This window comes from Carcharodon carcharias, chromosome 11 (assembly GCF_017639515.1).
Source record: "Carcharodon carcharias isolate sCarCar2 chromosome 11, sCarCar2.pri, whole genome shotgun sequence".
Lineage (NCBI taxonomy): Eukaryota > Metazoa > Chordata > Chondrichthyes > Lamniformes > Lamnidae > Carcharodon > Carcharodon carcharias.
In genome coordinates this window covers 66,111,114-66,134,379 of record NC_054477.1, presented here as the reverse complement: position 1 = coordinate 66,134,379, position 23,266 = coordinate 66,111,114, and the positions used below count along the sequence as shown (strand labels likewise).

Here is a 23,266-nt window from a genome sequence, read left to right as displayed (position 1 = left end):
ACTAGCATTCATGGCCAGCAAGCTGCATGAGTTTGAAAAGTTATCCCTATACTATCTTCTCCAATTGCAGCCACTTCCTGCCACTCATGAAGACTATTTACATAACATTACTGTGCATTTGTCAAGTTACTTACACAAATAACCTCCTATCTAATGAACTACAGATCTGTCCATCCACTTATAAGGTACTTGTGTGTGAAACCAATGCTACTGCCTCAGGGTTCTTGAACTGTGGCCCTCTTGCAGCCACCAAAGCCACAAGTGAAACTGCTGGGAATCAGTTTGACAGACAAACAGGATGACCCGTTTTAGCAGCTGGGAACGCTTTATCACTGCCACTTAAAATTGGAACTAGTGCTAAACCTGTGATATATTGCCATCGCTGGCTGTCCCTGGGTTTGAGGATTTACTCAGGGTTGCGTGTTTCTTTCATGGGTTTTCATATCTGACTGAACAGGCCAAGTCTCGACCTGCAGATCTTTGGAAACATGGTAGTGGGATCTGGGGTGTAGGATTTGCTTCCTTTTCTTTCTTTCTCTGCTGCTTTTCTGCCTCATCATTAAGGCATTTGGACTCAATGCACGATGCAGCTTGATGGGCTGGTTGTCACCATTTTGAATGATGCTTAGCAAGCTCCTCCAGTTATTAATGTCAATACTGCCGTGCTTCATTGAGAGCTTCAGAGTGTTTTCTTTGTCCTCCCTGGAACATTGGCCATTTGAGAGTTAAGAAAACAGAATCTGGCGGGGCAGATGCTTTAACCGCCCAGACACAGAGTCCAGTCCATTGAAGTTGATTTTGCAGGAGCTTTGCCTGAATGCTTGTGGAGCTGGCTTAAAAAATGACATTAGCATTTGCTTGACAGTACTCCCACTGAATCCAGAGAACATGGCAGCGGCATTGCTGATGGAATTTCTCTAGCGCTCTTATGTGCCACAAATAAACAATCCAGGTCTCACTGCAGTACAGGAATGTACTGATGACATCTGCTCTGTACACTAGCATTTTTGGTGTCTTGCAGAGTTTCTTGTTATCAAACACTCACTGCTATAGTTTGTAGTGCAGCTGATCCAGTGTTGGTTCTCCTCATAAATGGTGGCCTTTTGAGAGAGTTAGCTTCAAAGTTATGGGGAGTGCTCAACATATTCCAGAGTCTCTCCTTCAACATAAAAAGAATGTGGAATAACAGAAGTGCAAACCCACAGGATGAGATGGACTGCTGGTTTTTCACTCTGCTCAATATTACTCTCCATTCACTTTAATGAAGAATAAAATTGTGTGGGATGCAAGACCAACATTGCACCAGATCCTATTAGTTCCCCAAAGGGAGGGACAGGTCAAAGTTGCCCTCTCTACACGCAATCTTTAAACTTAATGTACCAACATGTATACTTTGCTTACAGGACAATTTACCAGATAAGAAATTCAAATAAGAAGAAATTTCCAAAGGTTGAAAGCCATGAGTCTCTTGAAGAGATTATGTTGAAAATCCTGGGGTTGGAGAACACTAGAAGAGTCGTCATGATGAAGCTAGAGGCCTCCCTGAAACAGAGGAATGGTATCACCCTTTCTCAGTAGGTTTTTGCCACTTGTCCAATCGTACATAGGAACTCTGCCATAACACACACTTGCTTTATAAACATCCTTTTTCACTTCTGTAGGTGCCAACAACAGTCAGCCTAACCTGCCCCAAATATCCAGCAATGCAGTACTGCAGAGCACCACTGCAGATTTAGATAGTCACTTACAGGAGGGTGCACCAGGTATATCAAAGAATGAATGAAGCAGGAGCATGTGTTGGTAGCTGATGAGCACCTGTTGGGTGGAGTGTCATCTCATATTCCTCCTCAGCTGCAGAGACTTAGGATTCTGACATCAGAAATTCTGCATTTAAAAGAAGCTTACTACCCCAGCAACAACATTTTTAGTTGTCATTAAAGAGTGCACCAGGTGTGTTGGCAACTTTAGAAAAGCCCATTGTCCAAATCTGGTTGTGCATGAAAGTAGTGCACAGTTTAGCATATGACAAATTCAGGGACATCTTCCAATGGACAGGTGCAATGGGTGGAAATATGGGGCAGGATTTTATGCGTTGGTGAGTGGGGGTGGGGCCCGCTCACCGACACGTAAAATGATGCACGATGATGTCGTGCGGAACTCCCAACGTCATCGCGCCCCATTTAAATTTTCAGGAAGGTGGGGGCACAGCAAAGCCAGCTTCGCGCCTGCTGACCTGTTAATGACCAATTGAGGCCATTGACAGGGCCAATTAAGTAATTAAAGGACCTGCTTGCCCAACCGTAAGGTTGGTGGGCAGGCCAGGAGCCCCGGCACAAACTAGAAAAAGCATGAAACCTTGTCCATGGGCGGGATGAGGTTTCATGTAGCTTTTAAAATTTTTACAAAAGCTTTATTAAAATTTTATGGACATGTCCCAACTCATGTGACAGTGTCATATGAGGGGACATGTTAAGGAAATTTAATTTTCTGTTTTTAGCATTTTGACATTTAGAGCTGATCTCCCTGAGGCAGCACTTAGCCTCAGGGAGATGAGTGCGCTCTTTTGTGCGCATGCGTGAAAAAGTGCACTCTCGATTTTGGGATCCCCCCCCCCACCCCCCCGCACAGAGAACACATAGCGCTTCTGTGCGGACATCACGCTGGGTGGGCCTCAATTGGCCCGCCCACATAAAATGGCGCCGCATCCCCGATTGGGGGCGCTGATCGGAAGCGGGCCTGTGCAAGCCCACCACTCAACTTCACCCCCGATGGGGGGAAAATCCTGCCTATGGTGACACCAACCTCCAAAAGGTTCCCAAATCGTTCTGTGCTTATTCCGCTCTTAATAACCAAACAATTTATGTGATATTTGTTATCTATTATTGGAGATGTGCTAAACAGAAAATTTGCTCACACCATGAAATTTACAGAGCACCATTGACAAAGGCTTGGGAGCAAGACTGACTGTCTATCTTCTTGCTCAAGGAATAATGTGTGTTAAAGTAACAGCCCCAAAACTGAGAAAGGTAACTTTCAAAAAATGTTTGCAATAAATGAAAGGTTAAAAAGAGGTCTTCCACTAGTTTATATTTTATATTTTTTCACTTTTCCAATAACGTATTTTTACGTTGCCTGACAGGTAACTCCCAAAACCATCATCCTTGAACAGAGAGGAAAAGACCATCTGATTGTAACTATCAATAACTCTTCATGATTGTTTAACCTGATCGGAACATGGTTTTACAGATTCACTTTATAATTTTGCAAATACTGTTAAAAATCATTTTTCCTCAAGAGCACAGAAATAGGAGCAGGCCTAGACCATATGGCCCATTGGGCCTGTTACACCATTCAATACAATCATGGCTGATCTTGGGCTTCAACCCCATTTTCCCACCCGCTCCCCATATTTCTTAATTCCTTGAGAGACCAAAAATCTGTCTATCCCAGCCTTACATATATTTAACGATGAAGCATCTACAACCCTCTGTGGCAGGGAATTCCAAAGATTCACAACCCTTTGAGTGACGTAATTTCTCCTCATCTCACTCCTAAATGATTGGTCCCTTATCCTGAGTACCTCTGTGTTTTAGGCTCTCCAACTAGTGGAAACATTTCCTCAGAATTAATCCTATCAAGTCCCTTCAGAATTTTGTAGTTTTCAATGAGCTCGCCTCTCATTCTTCTAAACTTCAGAGAATCTAAGCCCAATTTACTTAGTCTTTCATCACAGAACAACCCCTCATTCCAGAAACCTTTGCTGTACCTCAAAGTTCATCTGCTCAGGAATAATAATATGACATTACTTATGTATAAAGATTACACATAATTATTGTGCTACCTCAAAGCCATATTAAAAATGCCAACTCAATATCACAATGCATTTCATTAGCACAGAACTGTGCTCCTTTCTGTGCTATTACAGCTTGTGCAAGTGCTAAGCACTAAAAGGGTTGGATTGTGGCTTTGTACTTGTGAAAAAATGCAGAAACATTGTGACTATGAATAGCTGTGAGGTATGAATGTCATGGTGTGTTGGCGAAAGCCAGGGTCCAGAAGTAAGGGATCAGTAGATCAATGAAGTGCATCTATGTCTGTTGAAGCATTCAGACCAAAATGTTTTTGGATGCCACAAAATGGTTTCCTTTTGCCTGACATGAGATGACTGGGATAACCTTAACAAAGATCTACAAATTGCTAACTAAAAAAAAATCAAGGGGAGAATTTTCGGCTTGGCAAGTGGGGATGGGACCTGCTCGCCAAGTTATAAAATGATGCGGGGTGATGTCGGGCGTGTCTCCCAACATCACCGCACGTCATTTAGATCTTCAGTTTGGCCGACGTGAAGCTGACTCGGCTGCACGCCCATCGAACTGTCAAAGTCCTGTTAAGGCCATTAATTAACTAATTAAACCTATTGAGAAGCTGCCCATCCAACCTTAAGAATTGTGATCCCAAATTTGAGGAGCATATCAGCAGGTCTGTAGAGCTATAGACATGTATGTAGCATGTGCCATATAGGTGCTGAAACTAACGTAAAACCTATTACAGGTATTGCTAAGCTATGCCCAAGAAACTATCAGTTCTGATTTCAACATATTTTGATGGGCAGTACAAACTTTGAGCTACAGGGTGAGTTTAAAAAAAATACCATTAGTTGAATTGTAATGCAAATTACAGCACATTTAGAAATGTTTCATAATCAAAGTTTATTACAAAGGAATAACTCTAGTTGCATAATACCACCCGTTAGACTTTACCTTGTTGGCACATTTGTGTAATTAATAAGGCCTAATTGATCAAATTGTACTGTACATAAGCCTAACAAAAAAAAGTCTTAATTTGTATGTATTTCTGGGATGATTCACTAATTTTGGAGTATGTTGTTAAGAAAGACTTAACATTGGCATCTCTTTAAGTACCAAATATTGTGATATAGCTTTAAGGAAGAACATGCGGAGTGAATTGAAGTTATAGCCAGGACATACTTGAGGACTAGATGTGCCAGGGCCTCCAGTCAAAAGATACAAGTTATAGTTTAGCAGTTATAAGGGAAGTCAAAACTGCAATGCTGATTGGCCAGGAAGGTGGCCTGAGGGCTATAATGTTCTGAGGACCTCTGGTTAGAGATACAAATTAAGATTAGATTGTTGTGGCAATGCTAGGAGAACTCTTCCCATCCAAGAATTGCAAATATTGGGTTAGAAGTTGTTAGTTCTGTTCATCCAGGTGCACATACTTGGGCTAAATGTTGCAAAGCTACCCGCAAAATGGTTATAAAAATAGGGTGCATCACTGAGGTCTTTGCACTTGCCAAGAGTTAGAATTTGTCACAGGACAGTTGCTGGGGCAAGGCAGGCAGGGCATTTGTCAGGCGAAAGAGTTTGGAGTAGGTCACTAGCTAGGAAGTTAGCATTTGCATAGAACATTGCCAGTAGATGAATATTTTTCACAGTTTGAGGGACTGCCAAAAGAACCCGTTATTAGGCTTTGCTAGAGACTAAAGTAATTGTCACGAGTTGAGGGTTGCCATTAGTAAGAATCCAATATTAGAGATCATTGGATCCAGTATAGACAGGTTTGCCAGGGCTAAATTAATTGCCTTCAGAGAGAGTGAATAGAAAATGTATAACAACTTAGCTGTCAGTTAAAGTCTAGCATTTTTTGAGAACCCACAGTTTTTGTCAGAAAGCTGTTTCCACCAAAAAGAAAGGAGAGAGAAGAGAGAGGGAGACGATGTTCAGCAGGCAGCTGTGAAGTATGTACCTTCAGCAGTTAAGATGGACCAGAAGCTTCAGCAGTTAAGGTCAATTGAAAAGTTGTGGTTTGGAAAAAGGTCCATTAGAGTTGAAGTTTTAAAGTTGCAAAGGGATTTGTATATTTGTTTGAGTTAAGTTGGCTGAGCTAAAGTCTCGAAACACATGGTGAGCCAGGTTCAAGGAACCAAGAGAAGATCCCAGGATCCATGAGAAAGACAGACTGACATGGGTTGAACTTGTGTATATGCCATGCCTCGACTAATGAAATGTTAAGTATCAATCTTTATTGTCCGATAAATCTTGTGCTTTGTGTTCTAAATTAGTCATTGTCATTTTTGACAAGAATTTTCTTACTCTGAGGTTTAGTATAGAGTCCAAATCCCTTTAACAATGCATTCTGATTTAACAATTGTTTGTAATTAACTTGTTGCTAAGTGATATATAATAAGTTAATTGTTTACTTCAATAGTAAGGAAGAGCTGTGAAATAATAACTTTTCCTTATGGATTATTAATATTACTATCTGAACCCGGAATTAATATTTATTGAAAAATAGGAGAATATCTATTTCTCCATATTTAATAGCCATCTCGTGAAATCACAGGAAGACACAGCTTTAAAATGTGCATTCTGAAAATGCAATTATTTTAATAACTCATTCATTTTGGATAAACATAGGCATTTTCTATTTATGGGGGATTTTACTCCTAACTGAGTCCGGTTTGCAGTGAACATATCATCTAAAGTACTACAATCAAGACATATATGAACAAAGGTAAGTAGAAACTTTGGCTAATTTTCAGTAAACATCAAAACACTTGGATACATTTCCACTTGGGTCACTGATATAAGTGAGGTGAAGATGGCGATAAAATAGCTGCATCACTTACTAGCCATTTACACTTGTACTCCAGCCACCCTGTAAGGTGGGCTGCTGGACTATTTCCATTGGTAAGCCCCTTTAATATGTAAGTAAGGATCTGATATGTTGTAAGGTGGCCAAGTTGTGCTAGTAATGATAGAGTTGACTGCAGACACTTCTTAGGTGGAAAGATTAAGTTTATTTTCAATATACTCTGCAGAACTACACGTATGCTTTCAACTCCAACTCTATCTCTACACTGACTGCAGAGGTAGCCCACTCTACTCTCCTATTGATTACTACAGATTATGGGATCTTCCTTAACAATTATTATTGTTAAAAGGTACATTGCAGCTATACAATTTCAGATTCTTTGTCAGGAACCTCATTTTCTGAAGTTGCCTGAACATCAGGTGCTTTGGTGGGCACTGAAGTTCTGCATCCTCAACTCTTAAAGGAACATCAGACATGTTAGTCCTGGGTTGAGAATCCTCAACAGGAAACGCAGACCCGGTCATGGTCGCTGGTGGAACCATACCTTGATGATTTGTCTCTCCCTTCCTTAAATGGTCCACATGTTAATAGATGGTCTGGCCTTCCGCCTCCACATGGTAAGATAAGAGGTCCAGTCACCGCACTTATTTCACCCGGTAACCACTTTAGCCCTTCCCCGAAGTTTCTCAACTAACCCGCTCTCCCACGGTAAATTTCCTCTCGCTACCTATGCCAGTCGTATCTAGTTTTCTGGTTTCTTTGACTCCTTTCCACCTTCCCCTGTAAATTTGGCATTATTAAGCTCAATCTCATCTTGAAACTGCGTTTCAACAATAACTCTGCAGGTGTGACACCTGTTGTTCTATGAGGGGTAGTCCTGTAATGAAAAAGAAAGCATGCAACTTGGTTGCCAAGTTCCTGTGGAACTGGGAAGTGCTCATCATTTTCATGTAAAGGCAAACGACTAAGGGCATCGGCATTTGAAATTTGATCGCCAGGCCTATGTACAAAAGTGTATTCGTATGTTGCCAGGATTAAGGCCCTATTAGTAGTTCTACGTGCCTTCTTCTTAGCACAGACTTTAATCTCGGCTTTCTTGTTGACTTCACTATTGGCCAGACTTTTCTCAGATGCAAGCTCAAACTTGTCCAAGCTCAGTGGCTGAGTCTCCCAAAATTTCATCATCTGTCTGCTTCTGGGCAAATTCTGCAACTTTTACTTCCAAAGCCTCTTTGGCTTCATTTAGCTGATTCTTCAGCTCTTCCATCTCATTTTTTGTATTTGTTTGCTGCCTCCTGGAAAGTTGAACATTATTGTGTCATCTCTGCCAACTGTTTGTTCAGAGAGGTGCTGAATTCTTTGTGTTTCTCTTTATACTTTTCCAGCGATACAAACTTTGACCTGAGGGAACCTTGTAGTGTATGAAGGTTTTTCAACAGGTTTTATTTTTCCCTTCAAAGGTTGCTCACCTCGTCTCGAACTGTGTCATCAAGCAGGGTCTCTTTGAGTTTCTTCTGCTGTTCTTCTAGGTTTTGGCTTAAGTCTGCATTTCTTCAGGTTGTTGAGTCCTTAACACTACTTTTTCAAAACAGGGATGCTTCCAGCTTCCTTTTGGAATCTCAGTGGCCAATCAAGGTTGACTTCCCTTAGCCAATTTCGTGCTAGAAGACATGGTCCCCTGTCTCTCAATACCAACACTGGTCGCCTTGCCAATTGGCTTCCATAATGGACAGTTACTCTGCTTATGCCTTTTACTTGAATGTCTGCCTGTATACGTTTTTAGTTTGGCTGCTGTTCATTCCAAATTTAATTGATGTTCACCCACTATTCAAATATCTGAGGTTATGTTCCCCAATTACTGTAGTGGAAGCTTCTGTGTCCATTTCCATTTTAACAGGTTTGCCATTTACTTTCATTGTGACAAATATTGGTTCTGTCTTTCCAACTTTCAGCTTAAATAAGGAATAAATGTCTGAATTTGTTTTTTTAGGCTCTTCTACATTGTAGATTTCATTAGGCTTCTTCTTTTGTTTACAAGCCTGCTTGAATCTTTCCTTGACTGCCTCATCGTATGTCTATTTCTGTGACAATAGTAGCATTCGATTATCTTAAACTGCCAATCACTAAAAGACTGCTCGTTTCCACCTTTATTAAAATTATTCTTTGACTGCGCTGCTAAGTTATTTTTCTTTATTCTTCAGCTATCGGGGTTGTCTCACTTTTTTGCACCACTTTCATCTGAGGCTTCCCGTTCGATGTGGAGGACAGTGTCATTTTGCACGCCCTGTATTGCTTTTGAATCTTACTGCACTTTTCATGGCCAGTGCTATCTCTAGCGCCTTCTTGAAATCCAGATTCACTTCGGACAATAATCTTTTCTTAATAGTGTCCTCTTTCACACCATACACAAAACAATCTCTGAGCATCTCGTTCAGAGTCTGACTGAACTCGCAATGTTCCATTAGCTCTTCAAATTTGCCACATAACATGCAATTGTCTCACCCAGGGCTCTATTTCACAAATTTAACATGAACCTCTGCAACGTGACTGAGGGCTTGGGTTGAAAATGACCCTTCCCAAGGTCCACAAATTCATCAAACGTCTTCAAACCTGGGACATTAGGTGCCATCAAACTTCAAATCAAGCTGTAGATTTTGCTCCCACCGTACTTAAGAAGATCCCTCGCCTCTTCTCTTACCCCATAATCTCAATTGCTTGAAAAAAGAACATGAGCGTTCTATGCATTGAGACCAATCATCTGTGGCTGGTTCGAAAGGATCAATTCTCCCAAACTGTGGCATTTTGGGAGAGGATAACTTCTTCAATTCTAATGGAGCTTGCAACTTACAACCACTGGGCAAGATACAGTGCCAATTTCTTTCTAACCTGATTTATTCTGTTCAATCTTATTTTATCCTTGTCGCCAGTTTGTTGTAGGGTGGCTGAGTTGTACTATTAATGATAGAGTTGAATTACAGACACTTCCTGGGTGGAAAGATTAAGTTTATTTACAATATCCTCAGCAGCAACTACATGTGTGCTTTCAACTCCAACTCTACCTCTCAACTGACTGCAGAGGTAGCCCATGCGACTCTCCTATTGATTACTAAAGATCATGTGATCTTCCTTAATAAGTATTCTTAAAGGTACATTACACACTAAATAATATCATAATTATTACATGATGTGGGACCCCAATGGCCATTTTGGGAGATAACTGAGGGTTGCGCACTCTTTTTTTTCCCCTCAGTTTTACTTTGATGGCCCAGCTGCTGAGGACAAAAATAGTAAGATTAAAATTATTTTTGTGGAGCCGGGAGAGATAGGCTTCTCCAGGCTTCATATAGATTACACAGGCTGTTGCTGCTGCCACGGGCTTCTCCCACTTCCAGAGCGCATGAAGGCCCTCCCCTAGGACTTGCCTTAATACCGGCCAGACGATGATATAGTAGTGGCCTGAATTTGGTGAGCTGCATCAGAATGTATGTTTGTGACAACTTGCTGGTCCTGTTTAAATAAGGCTCAGGTCTCAAAATGATTGCCGCCTCATTACAAGTGCAGGTGTGTGACTCGCGTGCTCCATAGATTTCTCACCCAAGATTTAAAATTAACCTCACAGAACCATAGCCTAGAAATTACTCGGTATGTTATATGAAAATGGACACATATCACATTCCTCTAATCGCTACTTTAACTGTGACATTAATCTGCCTAAAAATAAATGCCTCAAGGCAGCAGGGAAATTTAAATTTATCCTGTGTGTGCAGTATATTCTTGGCTTATGTGTTGATAGCTTTGGTGCTGAATAACTGTTAGATGTTGTATCAAAGAGCTGCCTCTCTCCACATTCGTTGCTAAATTTTATCGCTAAATTTTCAGTGCTCAGAAATGGGATATATTTTCCAGTATTTGCACCCATTACCAGAAGCACCTGCTCCCGGGCCATGTAAAATTTAAACCAAATATAAACTGAAGCTCACACTGTGCCCACTAAATTATGTCTTCAGCTTAACCTCAAGAGCACCATTTATACTTCATAATTCACTGATAAATAACTCAAAAGATAAAAAAAATTCTGCCGTAGTTTATTGCTGAAATCATTTCAGTTAAAAATAAACTTCTTCCTGGCTCTTAACTGGACTGTCATCCACTAATGCCATTAATACTTTCTTTTTCTCCATATCATCACAATATCTCAAAGCAAACAAATGAAAATATCATCCATTACCCCTACTGCTTTGGCATTTCCTCACAGATCTTTATCTCATTGCTTTTTAAATTAGACATTTCCTCTAATCAATCCTCATTTAGAAATTGTCTGCCTCAGTGCACAGTCCACAGCTACTGTCATCATCTTGTGACATATTACCATTATTGCTGTTATCAGTGGATATAAAAATAATCAAATTCTATCCTAATATTGAGCACTTTTCATTCATACCCTTGTACTTTTAAGAGTTAAAACACATATAAGCAAGTTGTTAGACGAGTGAGTATTTTGGGATTTCAGTTTGGACATTAGCAGAAAGTGAATAAATGTGAAATTCTATTATCCTATTGCTTCTGCTTGTACTTATGATGAGTGCCATATTATTATATCCTGACAGCTTGTGATGCAGCTTTTCAAAATATTAGTATTCAAAGTAGTAAATATTTTAGCATTTTGACTCGTACTCAGCCACTGACAGCCCCCCAGTATCTCCTCAAGTTGTCAATCCCCAAGTGTCGGCAAGCTATACAGGTTGTGGTCATCTGAGCTGCACATGATCCTACCATTATCTGACTTTGAGTAGAAAGCATTGGATTGGAATTAGCCATGGGTAATCCAGCTGATTTTTCACTTTATTGCCTGGAGTCACTGAGCTCAATTGTCCTGTCCATCTGTTGGCCTATCAAGGTTAATTAATTCAGATCGGGGATTGAACTTGGACCTTGTTCACTGCCACGTGAGTCATCAAGCGATCTTCCCATGCAGATACTTCATATAAACTACAAGATGATTTATTGTCGTATTGCACATGAACAGAGGTTTTTTGGTGGGATAATTGGAGCAAGGAGAGAGGTGAAGTAGGGAGAATGGAACAGGCAGATGTGAGAGATATGGGAGGATGAAATAATGGGAAAGGATAGGAAAGAGAAGAGAGTTGAGAGGGGAGGTGTGCAAAATTTGCTGGCAGAAGCCCAATTTCAGAAGTCCTGACCTGAACCTGATATCTGTTATTTTTGCAGCAGGAGAAATGGGAATGGATTATAAATTGCACATCCATGGTTCACGTAGGCAGCTGCCTATATAAATCAGCAGCTGCCTTCACTCATGTTATTTGGTGATGTAGATGTCCGAATCCCAAAGTGTGGAGATTAGACCTGGTAGGAGAAGGTCTGAACCTTGTGGATTTGTTTAGATAGCCAGTGTACCCTTTTGGAGAAGTAAGGTATCCCTTTGGATATGGTCCGGTGGTATCTATAGGAGAAGTAAGGTGCCCTTTGGGATTGTGAAAAGTAGACATGATTGTGCGTAAAAAGTGTATAAACACATTGGAACTGTCCAAGCTGTCAAAGAATTGTCAAAGAGCTATCAAGCTGTCAAAAAACTGTCAAAACACATGGAAAATGTCAAAACTCATTGGAACTGTCAAAGTTGTCAAGGGATTGAATTCTTCTAGACTTTAATTTTTTTTTAAAAGTGTGAGCTATGAGTATAGATTGGGGAGCTTGGGTCCATTTTCCTTGCAGGAAAGAATGCTGAGAGGAGACTTGATAAAGGTATTCAAGATCCTGAGGGGTATAGACAGGGTAAATAGTGAGAAACAGTTCCCACTCAAGAGTACATCGAGAACCAGAGGGCACAGATTCAAAGTAATGGGCGAAAGGAATAGAAGTGATGTGAGGAAAGTTTTTTTCACTCAGAGGGTGTTTGGGGTCTGGGGTCTGGAATGAACTCCCAGAAAGGGTGGTGGGGACATGTTCCATTGAGGTATTCAAAAGGGAATTGAATTGCTATCTGAACAGAGGGAATGTGTAATGTTACGGGGATAAGAAGGGGAGTGGGATTAGGTAAAAAGCTCTTTCAGTGAGCCAGTGCAGACTTGATGGGCTGAATGACTTCCTTCTCCACTGTAAAGATTCTGTGATGTCAGCATGGTTCCTAAGGCTTACCCAGGGTGGGACACTAGGTGAGTTGGCTTGGTGGGTGGGGGACATGAGTTGGCACTAAGTTGGCACAGGGGCTATAAAGGGCCATGGAAATGAGTGGCGGGCATGGGTTGGCATGAGGGTATGAAGGGCCAAGTGGTGTGGAGAGCGGCATAGGGTAGCATTGTGGTATGAGCAGCCATAAGGTCATATGGATGGGGCATGGGGAGTATGTGGGGGGTGATGGTGACTGTGTGTGCGGGTTGGAGGGATGTTTTATGTTTTGTTCATTTTTCAGTAAGTTCAGCAAAGTGCCAGGGCACAGAGGTAGCTGTGGCCAGCCTGGGAAGGAAGGTACAACAAAGGCTGGGGCAGCATTGGGTAACAAAGATTCAGGGAGAGAGTGTAGGAAATATCAATGATCCAACATCTGACTTAGCTCTGTGATGACAGTACTAGAAATTTGTTATGTTACTCCAAGAATTTGGAGTAATTTCAAGTTTATTTTAGGGTCCATGATTCTGAAATGATGTGTGTTCATTGGGGTTCATGTCTAGACCAGTAATATCATATGGATTATATAGTTGTATGTTAGTAAGACAGAAATAGGGTTTAAAAACCTACCTTATTTTTATTATCGGGAACAGATTTTCAACTAATTCTATTAATACATTTCAGCGAGATGTAGAGTTTCCAGCAGGGCCATCAGGTGGCCAGAACTGCACAAAGTCTCGTGATAAGAAGAGTACAGTATCTGCTCTTGCTTTTACATCTAATGTTATAAGACATATTCAGTACTAAAACTATCTATCACAGTACCACTTACAGACATAACAGAGACTGCAGGTAATAGTTAATATTTTAAAATTGAATTTTTTATTGACAGATCCTGGAATAGGAAATGTTGAAAAAGGATCTTTCAATCTTATTGATTTTAATATATAATGTTTTAATGATTATCATTTAATCATTAATTAACTTCCTACCTTTGGTTTTCCGTTGATGATGAAATGTTCTTCCACGAAACCGGGGTGTTGCTTGAAAAATATTGTTCAAGTCTTCTTCCCAGAATTCTGGATCTAAATGCCTCAGAAGTTCTTCTATTGTATCAAATCCAGCAATAGCCTCATCCAAAGACTCTGCAGTCAATGGTGAATCAGTAACTGCTGAGGAATGCCATACTGGCCCCTGTATAGAAAAGCATAATCAAATTGTATTAGTGTACCCCAACATCATTGTATAGTTTCAAAACAGCTAACAGTGTTTCTATCTATAGAGTGCTCTATTTTGTAAAATGTATCAGTGTTTTACACAATGAATTACTTTCAAGTTCAGTAATTGTGTAGGCAAGATGTAGCTCTATTACTCTAAATTTTCTAACAGCCTACAAGCCAGATACACAGCATAGCAACAACATTCGTGTTCTGCTAATTAATACCAATCTGCTTACTGGTCAATTAATCACTGATGTATGGGCTAATCCTCAGTAATGAGCTCGCACTCTTACTTAAATTCATATTATAAAAACACAATAGTGCATAAACATTTAAGTCTGCACTCAAGTAGCGCATGTTAAAGAATGAACTACCAAATAAACTCTTCCAATATCTTGAGGAAAGATTGTTTATGCTTGTCATGTCATTGATGAAGGTGCCCCTGACTTGGCCAGTAACCTTACCAACATATGAAAAGTGTACGCAATTCATTTTCAGGGCTATTTTGGAAAGAGGTCAGATTTTCTTTTCCAGTAGAATGTGTTGCCCTTAGAAAATTTTTGTATCAATATACGTCAGTGACTGCAGCACCTGAACTTAACTTGTCAACTGTTTATTTCTATGTAAAAAATCAATCGGCAATGCAGCCTTGAATCTTAGCCAGGGTTTGCCGGCTGCACCTGTCCTGCATCTTTTTTTGGAAAGGTTAGGGAAGGGGGGTTTCAACCAAACCAGAAGTTTGAATCCTGTAGCTATTTGTATAGGAACACTGAGCAAGTATCTGTAAATTACTTCAAAGTTAGATTATTAATTCACAGCAGCCTTCTGGTGTGAGAAATTCCCAGAGGTTTTGGACAGCTTCCCCACTTGACCTCACTCAGTGCTGGAATGATTTCAGAATGATAGATGTTTGAAATGGCCTGCAATCTATTTCTATTTTGCACACGGGTTGAACTGATAATGCTTCAGTGAATCATGCAGTAAAACTGTCTTGTAAAAATCTACTTTACAAAGAGGGTGAGATGAACAGCTCCGACTTTGCCACACATGTCGCAGTGGTTCAGTGCATGAATGGTGAAATACAGAGTTAAGATCAATAACCTGATTGCAGCTATAGCTATAGAATGTAGTTTGGGCACTCCATGCTGTTTTAGATTTGTATAATAACCTTTTCTAAAAGGCATATGCATTGATATTAAAGCTGAGTTAAAGGCCAGTTAAATTTAAATTAAACTGTTAGCTAAGCTGAAGGAAGTATTCATTCAAATCAATGCAAACTATCTAACATCTTAAACAAGAAGCACTGTCCATAACTAGAATAGCTTATACGTTAATTATATTTCCAAGTATCAGTTAAGGGTTTAAAAAAGCTTCATCTTAAAAGCACACAGCTCACTCAAAATATTCTGAACTACAATGTTTTATAGAATAATCCTGCCTAATTTTGTTGTTGCAGTTGCTGCAACGCCATTCCTCTGGTGCACTCTGGGGAATATGTCATCACAGTGTGTTGTATAAATGCCACAAAGCCAAAAATCCATCTAGGTGCCAGGATGCATCAACCTGCCAACTCCATCACAGAATCAACCAACGTTTGTGGAGTCAGAAGCAGGACACTTACTTTTCATGGAAATGCCATACGCTCACACCATTAGGATTGCAAGTTTGTTGCTATCACTCCAGAAAACTAGGAAATCTGGCAGAGCCTAGCCTCCTTAGGGATTGTGCCTGAGCGGTGCATTAACATGCCCCACCACAGAATGGCAAGATTTTACTTGATACTGATTCTAAGCATTGCAGGTTAACAATCACAAGACTGCATCAACAGGTGGCAAATGAAAAGGCACCTCTATAGAGGGGATGGGTGAATAAGTTAACTCTTGCACTTCATACCAGGAGGCAATGTAGGTCACTTCAGACTGTGAATAATTTCTGATACAGGGAAGAGCTAAAGAGCAGGAAAGAATAACGAAAAGTTGCTCTCTTAGAGGCTGAGAGAAGAAAAATTAAAATGGGGAATAAGGAAATGGCAGAGATATTCAACAAATATTTTGTATCTGTCTTCACAGTAGAAGACAAAAAACATAAATAAAATAGTGAGGAATCAAGGGGCTAATAAGGTTGAAGAACTTGAAGTAATTGGTATCATTAGAAGAAAAGCACTAAAGAAATTAATCTGACTAAAAGTCAACATATCCTCTGGTCTTGTTGGCCTGCATCCATGGATGCTAAAAGAGGTCACTGCAGAAATATAAGAAGCATTAGTTGGGATTTTCCAATATTCCCCAAATTCTAGAACATTCCTGTGGATTGGAATGTTGCAAATATAATTCTATTACTCAAGAAAGGAGGAAGAGAGGAAACCGGGAACTACGGGCCAATTAGCCCAACTAATTATTGGGGAAATGTTGGAATCTATTATTACGCAGGTGCTAATGAAGCTGATCACGGGAAAAATTTTCCTCCGTTGGGGGGAGAGGTGCGGGAACTGGCACGGGCAGGAGCGCCTCCAACCAGCGCCCCCGATTGGGGCACACTGCCATTTTATGTGGGCGGGCCAATTAAGGCCCGCCCAGCGTGACATCCACCAGGCAGCGCTAGGTGCTCCATGTGCGGGCGGGGGGGGGGGTGGGATTTCCCTCAGCCAAGAGTGCGCTCTTTCGCACATATGCTCAAAAGAACGCACTGATCTCCTTGAGGCTAAGTGCTGCCTCAGGAAGATCGGCTCCAAATTAACGATTGTTAACCAAATGATAGAAAGATTTCCCTGATATGTCCCCTCATGTGACACTGTCACATGAGTTGGGACATATCCATAACTTTAATTGAAACCTTCATTAAATATTTAAAAACCCTCATGAAACCTTATCCCGCCCGTGGATGAGGTTTCATGCTTTTTCTGAAGCCCGCCAGGGCTCCCAGCCTGCCCGCCAACCTTAAGGTTGGACGGGCAGGTCCATTAATGATAATTACTTTTTCAATGGTCTCAACAGGCCGTGGACAGGTCAGCGGGTGCACGGCTGATTCGGCTGAAAATGGAAATACACGGGGTGATGTTGGGAATTCCACCCAATATCATCCCACATCATTTTACGTGTCGGTGGGCAGGCCCCGCCCCCGCTCGCCAACCGGTAGATCCTCCCCCATATGATCTTCTGGATAAGCATGGTTTTATGAAAGGAAAATCATGTCTGAAAATTAAATTAGAGCTTTTTGAGGACGTACCAGCACTTTAAATAAAGGCCAACCAGTGGATGTAATGGGCCAAATGACCTCCTTCTGTGTCATAAATTTCTATAATGGACGGTATCCTCCATGTGAAAATGAGTCTTTGTCTTCACAAGGACTGATCACTTCTACCTACTGTCATGGGCAGATGCAGATGCAACAGGTAAATGAGTAAGGAAGTAGTTTTTTACATCTTGTTGGTTCTCTCACCACCTGTTACAGTTATGTCCCAACATAAAAATACCAAAGTGGTAACCAGCAGGAGGCTTCCTTGTCCATTTTTAACCTGATGCCATAAGATTTCACAGGGTCCTGAAGCAGTGTTCAGCACTCCCAGGGCCACTCCTCCCTGACTGTATGACCCTGTGCTGCCACCTCTGGGATAGTGATGGAGAAGAATGAAACATTAGCTGTAAGGTATGATTCAGTGAGAATAAAGGTGTGAAGCCACTTTGGTATGTCCCTAACTGCTAGTGAGGAAGAATTTGCAGAGTCAACTGGGCAAAGTTTTCTTTTGTCATTTTCAATGCCTTGGTCGACACTGGGTGGTCTGTCCAGTTTTATCCTTATTTGACTTTTCTGTAGAAGTCTGATGCTAGTGAATATCTTGCTAGGCCATTAAGAGTCACCCGCATTGGTGTGGGTTGGACATAGGCCAGACTAGGCAAAGGTGGCAAATTTTCTTCCCTGAAGGATGTTAGTGAACCAGATGGCTTTTTACAACAATCTAGTAGTTTCATGATGATCATTACTGAGACTGGCTTTTTATTATTTATCCATTAAATTTAAATTCCCCCAGCTTCTGTGATGCAATTGAACTCATGTCTCTGGAGCATTTGTCTGGACCTCTAGAAGGCATTTTATAATGTCCCTCAAAAGAAACTGTTAGCTAAAATGAAGCTCATGATATTGAGGGTAAATTATTGACCTGCTGAAGAAATCAGCTGAGCTGCAGGAGAGAGAGTGTAGGGATAATGGTCAGATACTGTAATTGGCAGAATGTGACAACGTGTTAAAGCCTCAACTTTTCACCGTATTTCTTAATGACTTCGATGGTGGGATAGAAAGCCAAATATTTAAGTTTGCCAATGACAGAAAGAAGGGTGCCATTATAAGCATTGTTATATTACAAAGATTCATCGATAGGTTGAGTGAATTAGCAAAACTGAGCCAAATAGATTTCAATGTAGGTAAATGTTAAGTTATCCACTTTAGTCCTGAACAGGATAGAACTGAGTACTTTCTAAATGATGAAAAATTAGAAAGAAGTCCAGTTCTATGGAGTACCCGTTCTACAGGGCTTTAAACTTGGGGAATTTGGTGAGCAGAGTGTTTTAAGGGTTGATCTCTTTCTAAAACTTAGGTAAGTTTTGCTTTTTTATTTAACTTTAACCTTAACTTTCATTTCTTTCAATGTTAGTTAGTGATAAACAAGCGGCCTGCCAGTGGCAGCTGCATAATTAATTAACTAGGTGGCCATTTAGAACTGGAAAGTACTGATAGCAGGGCCTTTGAAATATTTGTTTGTACAAATGCAGGAGGCTTTTGCTGTTGCACAAGTTCTATGAGTACTGCTTCTGGTAAGCACTAAATTCTGGTAAGTGAGGGAATTCTGTGCAGTGAGAAGAGGTAGAGCGCTGTCCTGGTATTTAAAAAGAACAAGCAGCAAGAGAGCAAGAACAAGAGAGAGAACAGGAGACAGCGAGACTTGAGAGCTGAGGTCTAGAGGCATTATTTAAAATTAATAGTTTAAATGAGGTTCTAACTAGATCCTAAATGTGGGAATAGAATTTTTTAAAGAGAATGGGAGACCTGTTCCTGTGCCGTGTGTGGACTTCAGGACACTTCCTGTGTGGGACCACGTGTAGGAAATGTCTGCAGCTGTTTGAGCTCAAGCTCAGGGTTTCGAAGGCTGTGAGGCAGCTGGAATCACTGGAACAACATGGAGGTTGAGAGTCTCCCGGAATGTAAGTTCCAGGAGGTGGTTGCCCCACAGGCAGACAAAGTTCAGGATAATAGATGGGGTGTCTGTCCAGAAGAGGAGGGAGAGGCAGGAAGTGCAGAAGTCTTTGGGGTGTGTGCCACTATCAAACCAGTACCCAGAATTAAGGTTACTGAAAATGATGACATTTTGAAGGAGTGCAGTCCAGACCATGGCACCAGGGAGAAACAGCAAAAAATAGAAATGCAGTCTTATAGAAGATTTCACAGTCAAAGGAGAGAGAGGCATTTCTTTACCTGTCATCATCACACCCACATGTTGTGTTGCCTCATAGAGCCAGTGTAAAAAGTATCATGAATAAAGGGGTGAGCCAGAAGTTGTGGTACCTGTCAATACCAACAACATTGAGAGTGCAGGTATTGAGGTCCTATAGTCACACTTTCAAGAGTTAGGGAAGAACTTAAAAAGTTGGATCTTGAAGGTAGTGATGTCTGATTACTCCCAGTAATGGAGAAGAACAGTCTAAAAATAGACTTTTCAATTGGAAGAAGGCGAGTTCAATGGGATGAGCGGGTCTAGCCAGACTCCACAGGTCAGTAAGAGGATAAAAAGATAGGAAGGGTCAATGTGTGGCTTGAGTGATGGTGCAGGAGGGAGGGCTTCAAATTCTTGGGCAATGGGACCAATTCTGAGGCAGGAGGCATCTGTTCAAAAGGGACAGGTTGCACTTCAATTGGATTGGGACCAATGTCCTCGCGAGGTTGGCGAGGGTTTAAACTAAATTGGCAAGGGAATGGGCACCAGCATATAGAAGTAGAAAAGGGGAATAAGGTGCATAAAGTAGTGAGTGTGTGGATAGTACCAGAGATTGAAGTAGTACCATATTAGTTAGAAGTAGACAAAGTAAAACTATGAGGAATACAATGACAGGTTAGGGATACATGTATGTAAATGCATAAAATGTGGTAAGGTTGGTACCTGTGGGAATATGATGTAGTAGCAGTATTGGAAACGTGCCTTAAAAATGGTGAGGACTGAGCACTTAATATACACAATTACATAAAAAATTCATAAAAAATAGGGAAGGAGAAAAGGGAGGTGGTTTGGTGGTGCTGATTAGGGAAGACATTGTAGTGTTGGAAAGAGGATGTCCTTGACAAGGCAGCATTGAAATCCATTTGGTTCATGTTGATAAGCAAAACAGATATTGTCATGCTACTGGGGGTATTCTATAGGCCTGCAAATAATGAGAAAGAGATAGAGGAGCAAATCCACAAAGAAATCAGATGCGCAAGAATTATAAAGTTGCGATATTGGGGGGCTTTAATTACCCAAATATAGATTGGAATAACGATAGAGAAAAGGGGGGAAGGAATTTTTGAAATGTGACCAAGAGAACTTGACCCGTATGTTCTCAGTCTAATTACGAAGGAAACATTGCCGGAATTGGTGCTGGAGAATGAGGCGGGGCAAGTGGACCAGGTGTCTGTGGGAGAACACTTGGGTAAGACTGATAATTGTATCATAACATTAAGATTAATAATGCAGAAGAGCAAGGAACAATCTAAGAATAGACTTTTCAATTGGAAGAAGGCGAGTGCAATGAGATGAGAGGGGATCTAGCCAGGGTAAAATGGAAACAAAGTTTGACAGTAAAATCTGTAACAGAAGTGTGGGATTTTTAAGGAAGTGATGTTTCAGGTACAGGCTAGGTACATTCCAATTAGAGGGAATGGGAAGGGAACGAAAGCCAGGGCTCCTTGCATGATGAGGAAGATAGAGAATAATGAAACAAACAGAGGATGTATGATACGTTTCAGGTGAATTCTTCAAGCAAGAATCAGGTCAATTACAATAACAGGGGGGAAGGAAAACAGAAAATAAGACTGGCATAGAGAGAATGAGAATAAGATGGTGGATACATAAAAGGGAAGCAAAAAATCTTCTACCAGCATGTAAATACTAAACGAGTAGAAAGAGGCAGGCTGGGGCCTATTAGAGACAGGAGGCAATATATGCTTTGGGAAACTAGGCAAGGCTGGAATACTTAATGAATACTTTGTATCGGTGTTTACTAAGGAGGAGGAATCTGACAAAATATTGCTAGAAGCAGAGACGGTGGATGTAATGGATGGGGTAAAAATTGATAGGATGGATGTCCTGAAAAGGCTGGCTATACTTAGAATGGATATGTCACCTGGTCCAGATGGTTTGCATCACAGGTTGCCAAGGGAAGTGGTAATGGAGACAATGGAAGAGTTTGCCATAATCCTTCAATATTCCCTGGATGTGGGAGTGAGGTCAGAGGGTTGGAAAGTGGCATATGTGACACCCTTGCTCAAGAAAGGATGTAAGGACATAGCTAGCGACTACAGGCCAGTCAGTTTAACAGTGGTGGGTAGGATTTTAGAAAAATTATCAGGAGAAAAAAAAATAACAGGCACTTGGAGAGGTTTGAATTAATTAAGGAGAGCTACTACAGATTTGTAAAAGGCAGATCATGTCTGACTAATTGAATTTTTGACAAAATAACAAAGTTAATGAAGGGAAAGCAATGGATGTTGTCTATATGGGTTTTAAGAAAGCATTTGACAAAGTACCACATAAAAGGCTGGTTAACAAAATTGAAACTCATGGAATAGGGGGATTGATGTGAGCTTGAGTAAAACAAAAAATGTCTTAAGGACAGAAAACAGCGAGGCATGGTAAATAGTTGTTCTTTAGCCTGTAGGATGGTAGACAGTGATATTTCTTAAGGTTCAGTGTTAGGACCACTGCTTTTTCTGCTATATATAAATGACTTGGACCTTGGAATACATTGAAAATATGCCAATGAAACCAAACTTGGAGGTGCGGCAAACAACAAGGATGATGCCAATTGACTGCATTAGTATATAGAGAGGCTAGCAGAATGGGCAGACAAGTATGAAGTGATACATTTTGGAAGATGGGAGAGGGAGAGACAATATAGACATAATGGTACAGTTTGAAAGTGTGTAGAGATAGAGACCTGGAGTTTCATATCTATAGATTTAGCAGTTAGCAAAGCATATGGGATCTTGGGCTTCATAAATAGGGGCATTGAGTACAAAAGCAAGGAAATTATGCTGAACCTTTATAAAACTCTGATTAGGCCACAACTAGAGTATTGCAAAACAAAAAAAGAATTACCTGGAAAAACTCAGCTTATACTTGGAGTATTGCATCCAGTTCTGGCCATCACACTTTAAAAAGATGTGAGGATCCTGAACAGGATGCAGAGGTGATTGACCTGAATGGTTTCAGGGATGAGAGAATATAGCTAAAAGGTTAGGTTGGAGAAGCTGGGTTTGTTCTTCTTAGAGCAAAGATGTGATAGAGGTGTACAGGATTATGACTGGTTTAGATCAGGTAGACAAAGAAAAGCATTTAGCTTTAGCTGATTGTTCAATGACTAGGGGACACAAGTTTAAGGGTTTGGGCAGGAGGTGCAGGGGGAATGCGAGGAAGAACTTTTTTTAATGCAGCGAGTGGTAAGACCTGGAGCTTGCTGCCTATGAGTGTGGTGGAAGCAGAGAAGATCAATGACTTCAAAAGGAAATTGTATGGGCACTTGCAGTGCTATGGGGATAGAGCATGGGACTGAATTAACTGCTCTAAGGAACATAGGAACGTAAGAAATAGGAACAGGAATCAACCATTTGGCCCCTTGAGCCTGCTACACAATTCAATGAGATCATGGCTGATCTTGTGTTTTGATTTCCACATTCCCATCCACCCCTGATAACCTTAGATTCTTGTTAGGCAAGAGAATCAATCTACATCTGCCTCAAAAATATTCAATGACCCCGCCTCCACTGCCTTCTGAGGCAGAGAGTTCCAAAGTCTCACAACCCTCAGAAGAAATTTCTCCTCATCTCTGGCCTAAAAGTTGATGCCCCAGCACAAGCCCCTGTGGCACCCCACTCATCACATCCTGTCAATCTGAAAAAGACCCATTTATGCATACTCTCTGCTTTCTGCCAGTCAGCCAATCTTCTATCCACGATAATATATTACCCCCTAAACCATGCACTTTTTATTTTCCATTATAGCCTTTGATGTGGCACCTTATCAAATGCCTTCTGGAAAGGAGAGCTGGCATGGAATCAATGAG

The 23,266-nt window shown here is 40.9% G+C and overlaps 1 protein-coding gene across 6 annotated transcripts in view; it reads right to left on the bottom strand.

Moving 5' to 3' along the window:
- pdgfd (platelet derived growth factor d) overlaps window positions 1-23,266 on the bottom strand; it is a 200,167-nt gene that overhangs the window by 33,275 nt on the left and 143,626 nt on the right. For all 6 annotated transcript variants that reach the window (XM_041199509.1, XM_041199513.1, XM_041199511.1 and 3 more), the window contains one exon: window positions 13,734-13,935. In XM_041199509.1, the coding sequence (XP_041055443.1) occupies window positions 13,734-13,935 (202 nt within the window). The remainder of the gene's footprint in view (window positions 1-13,733; window positions 13,936-23,266) is intronic.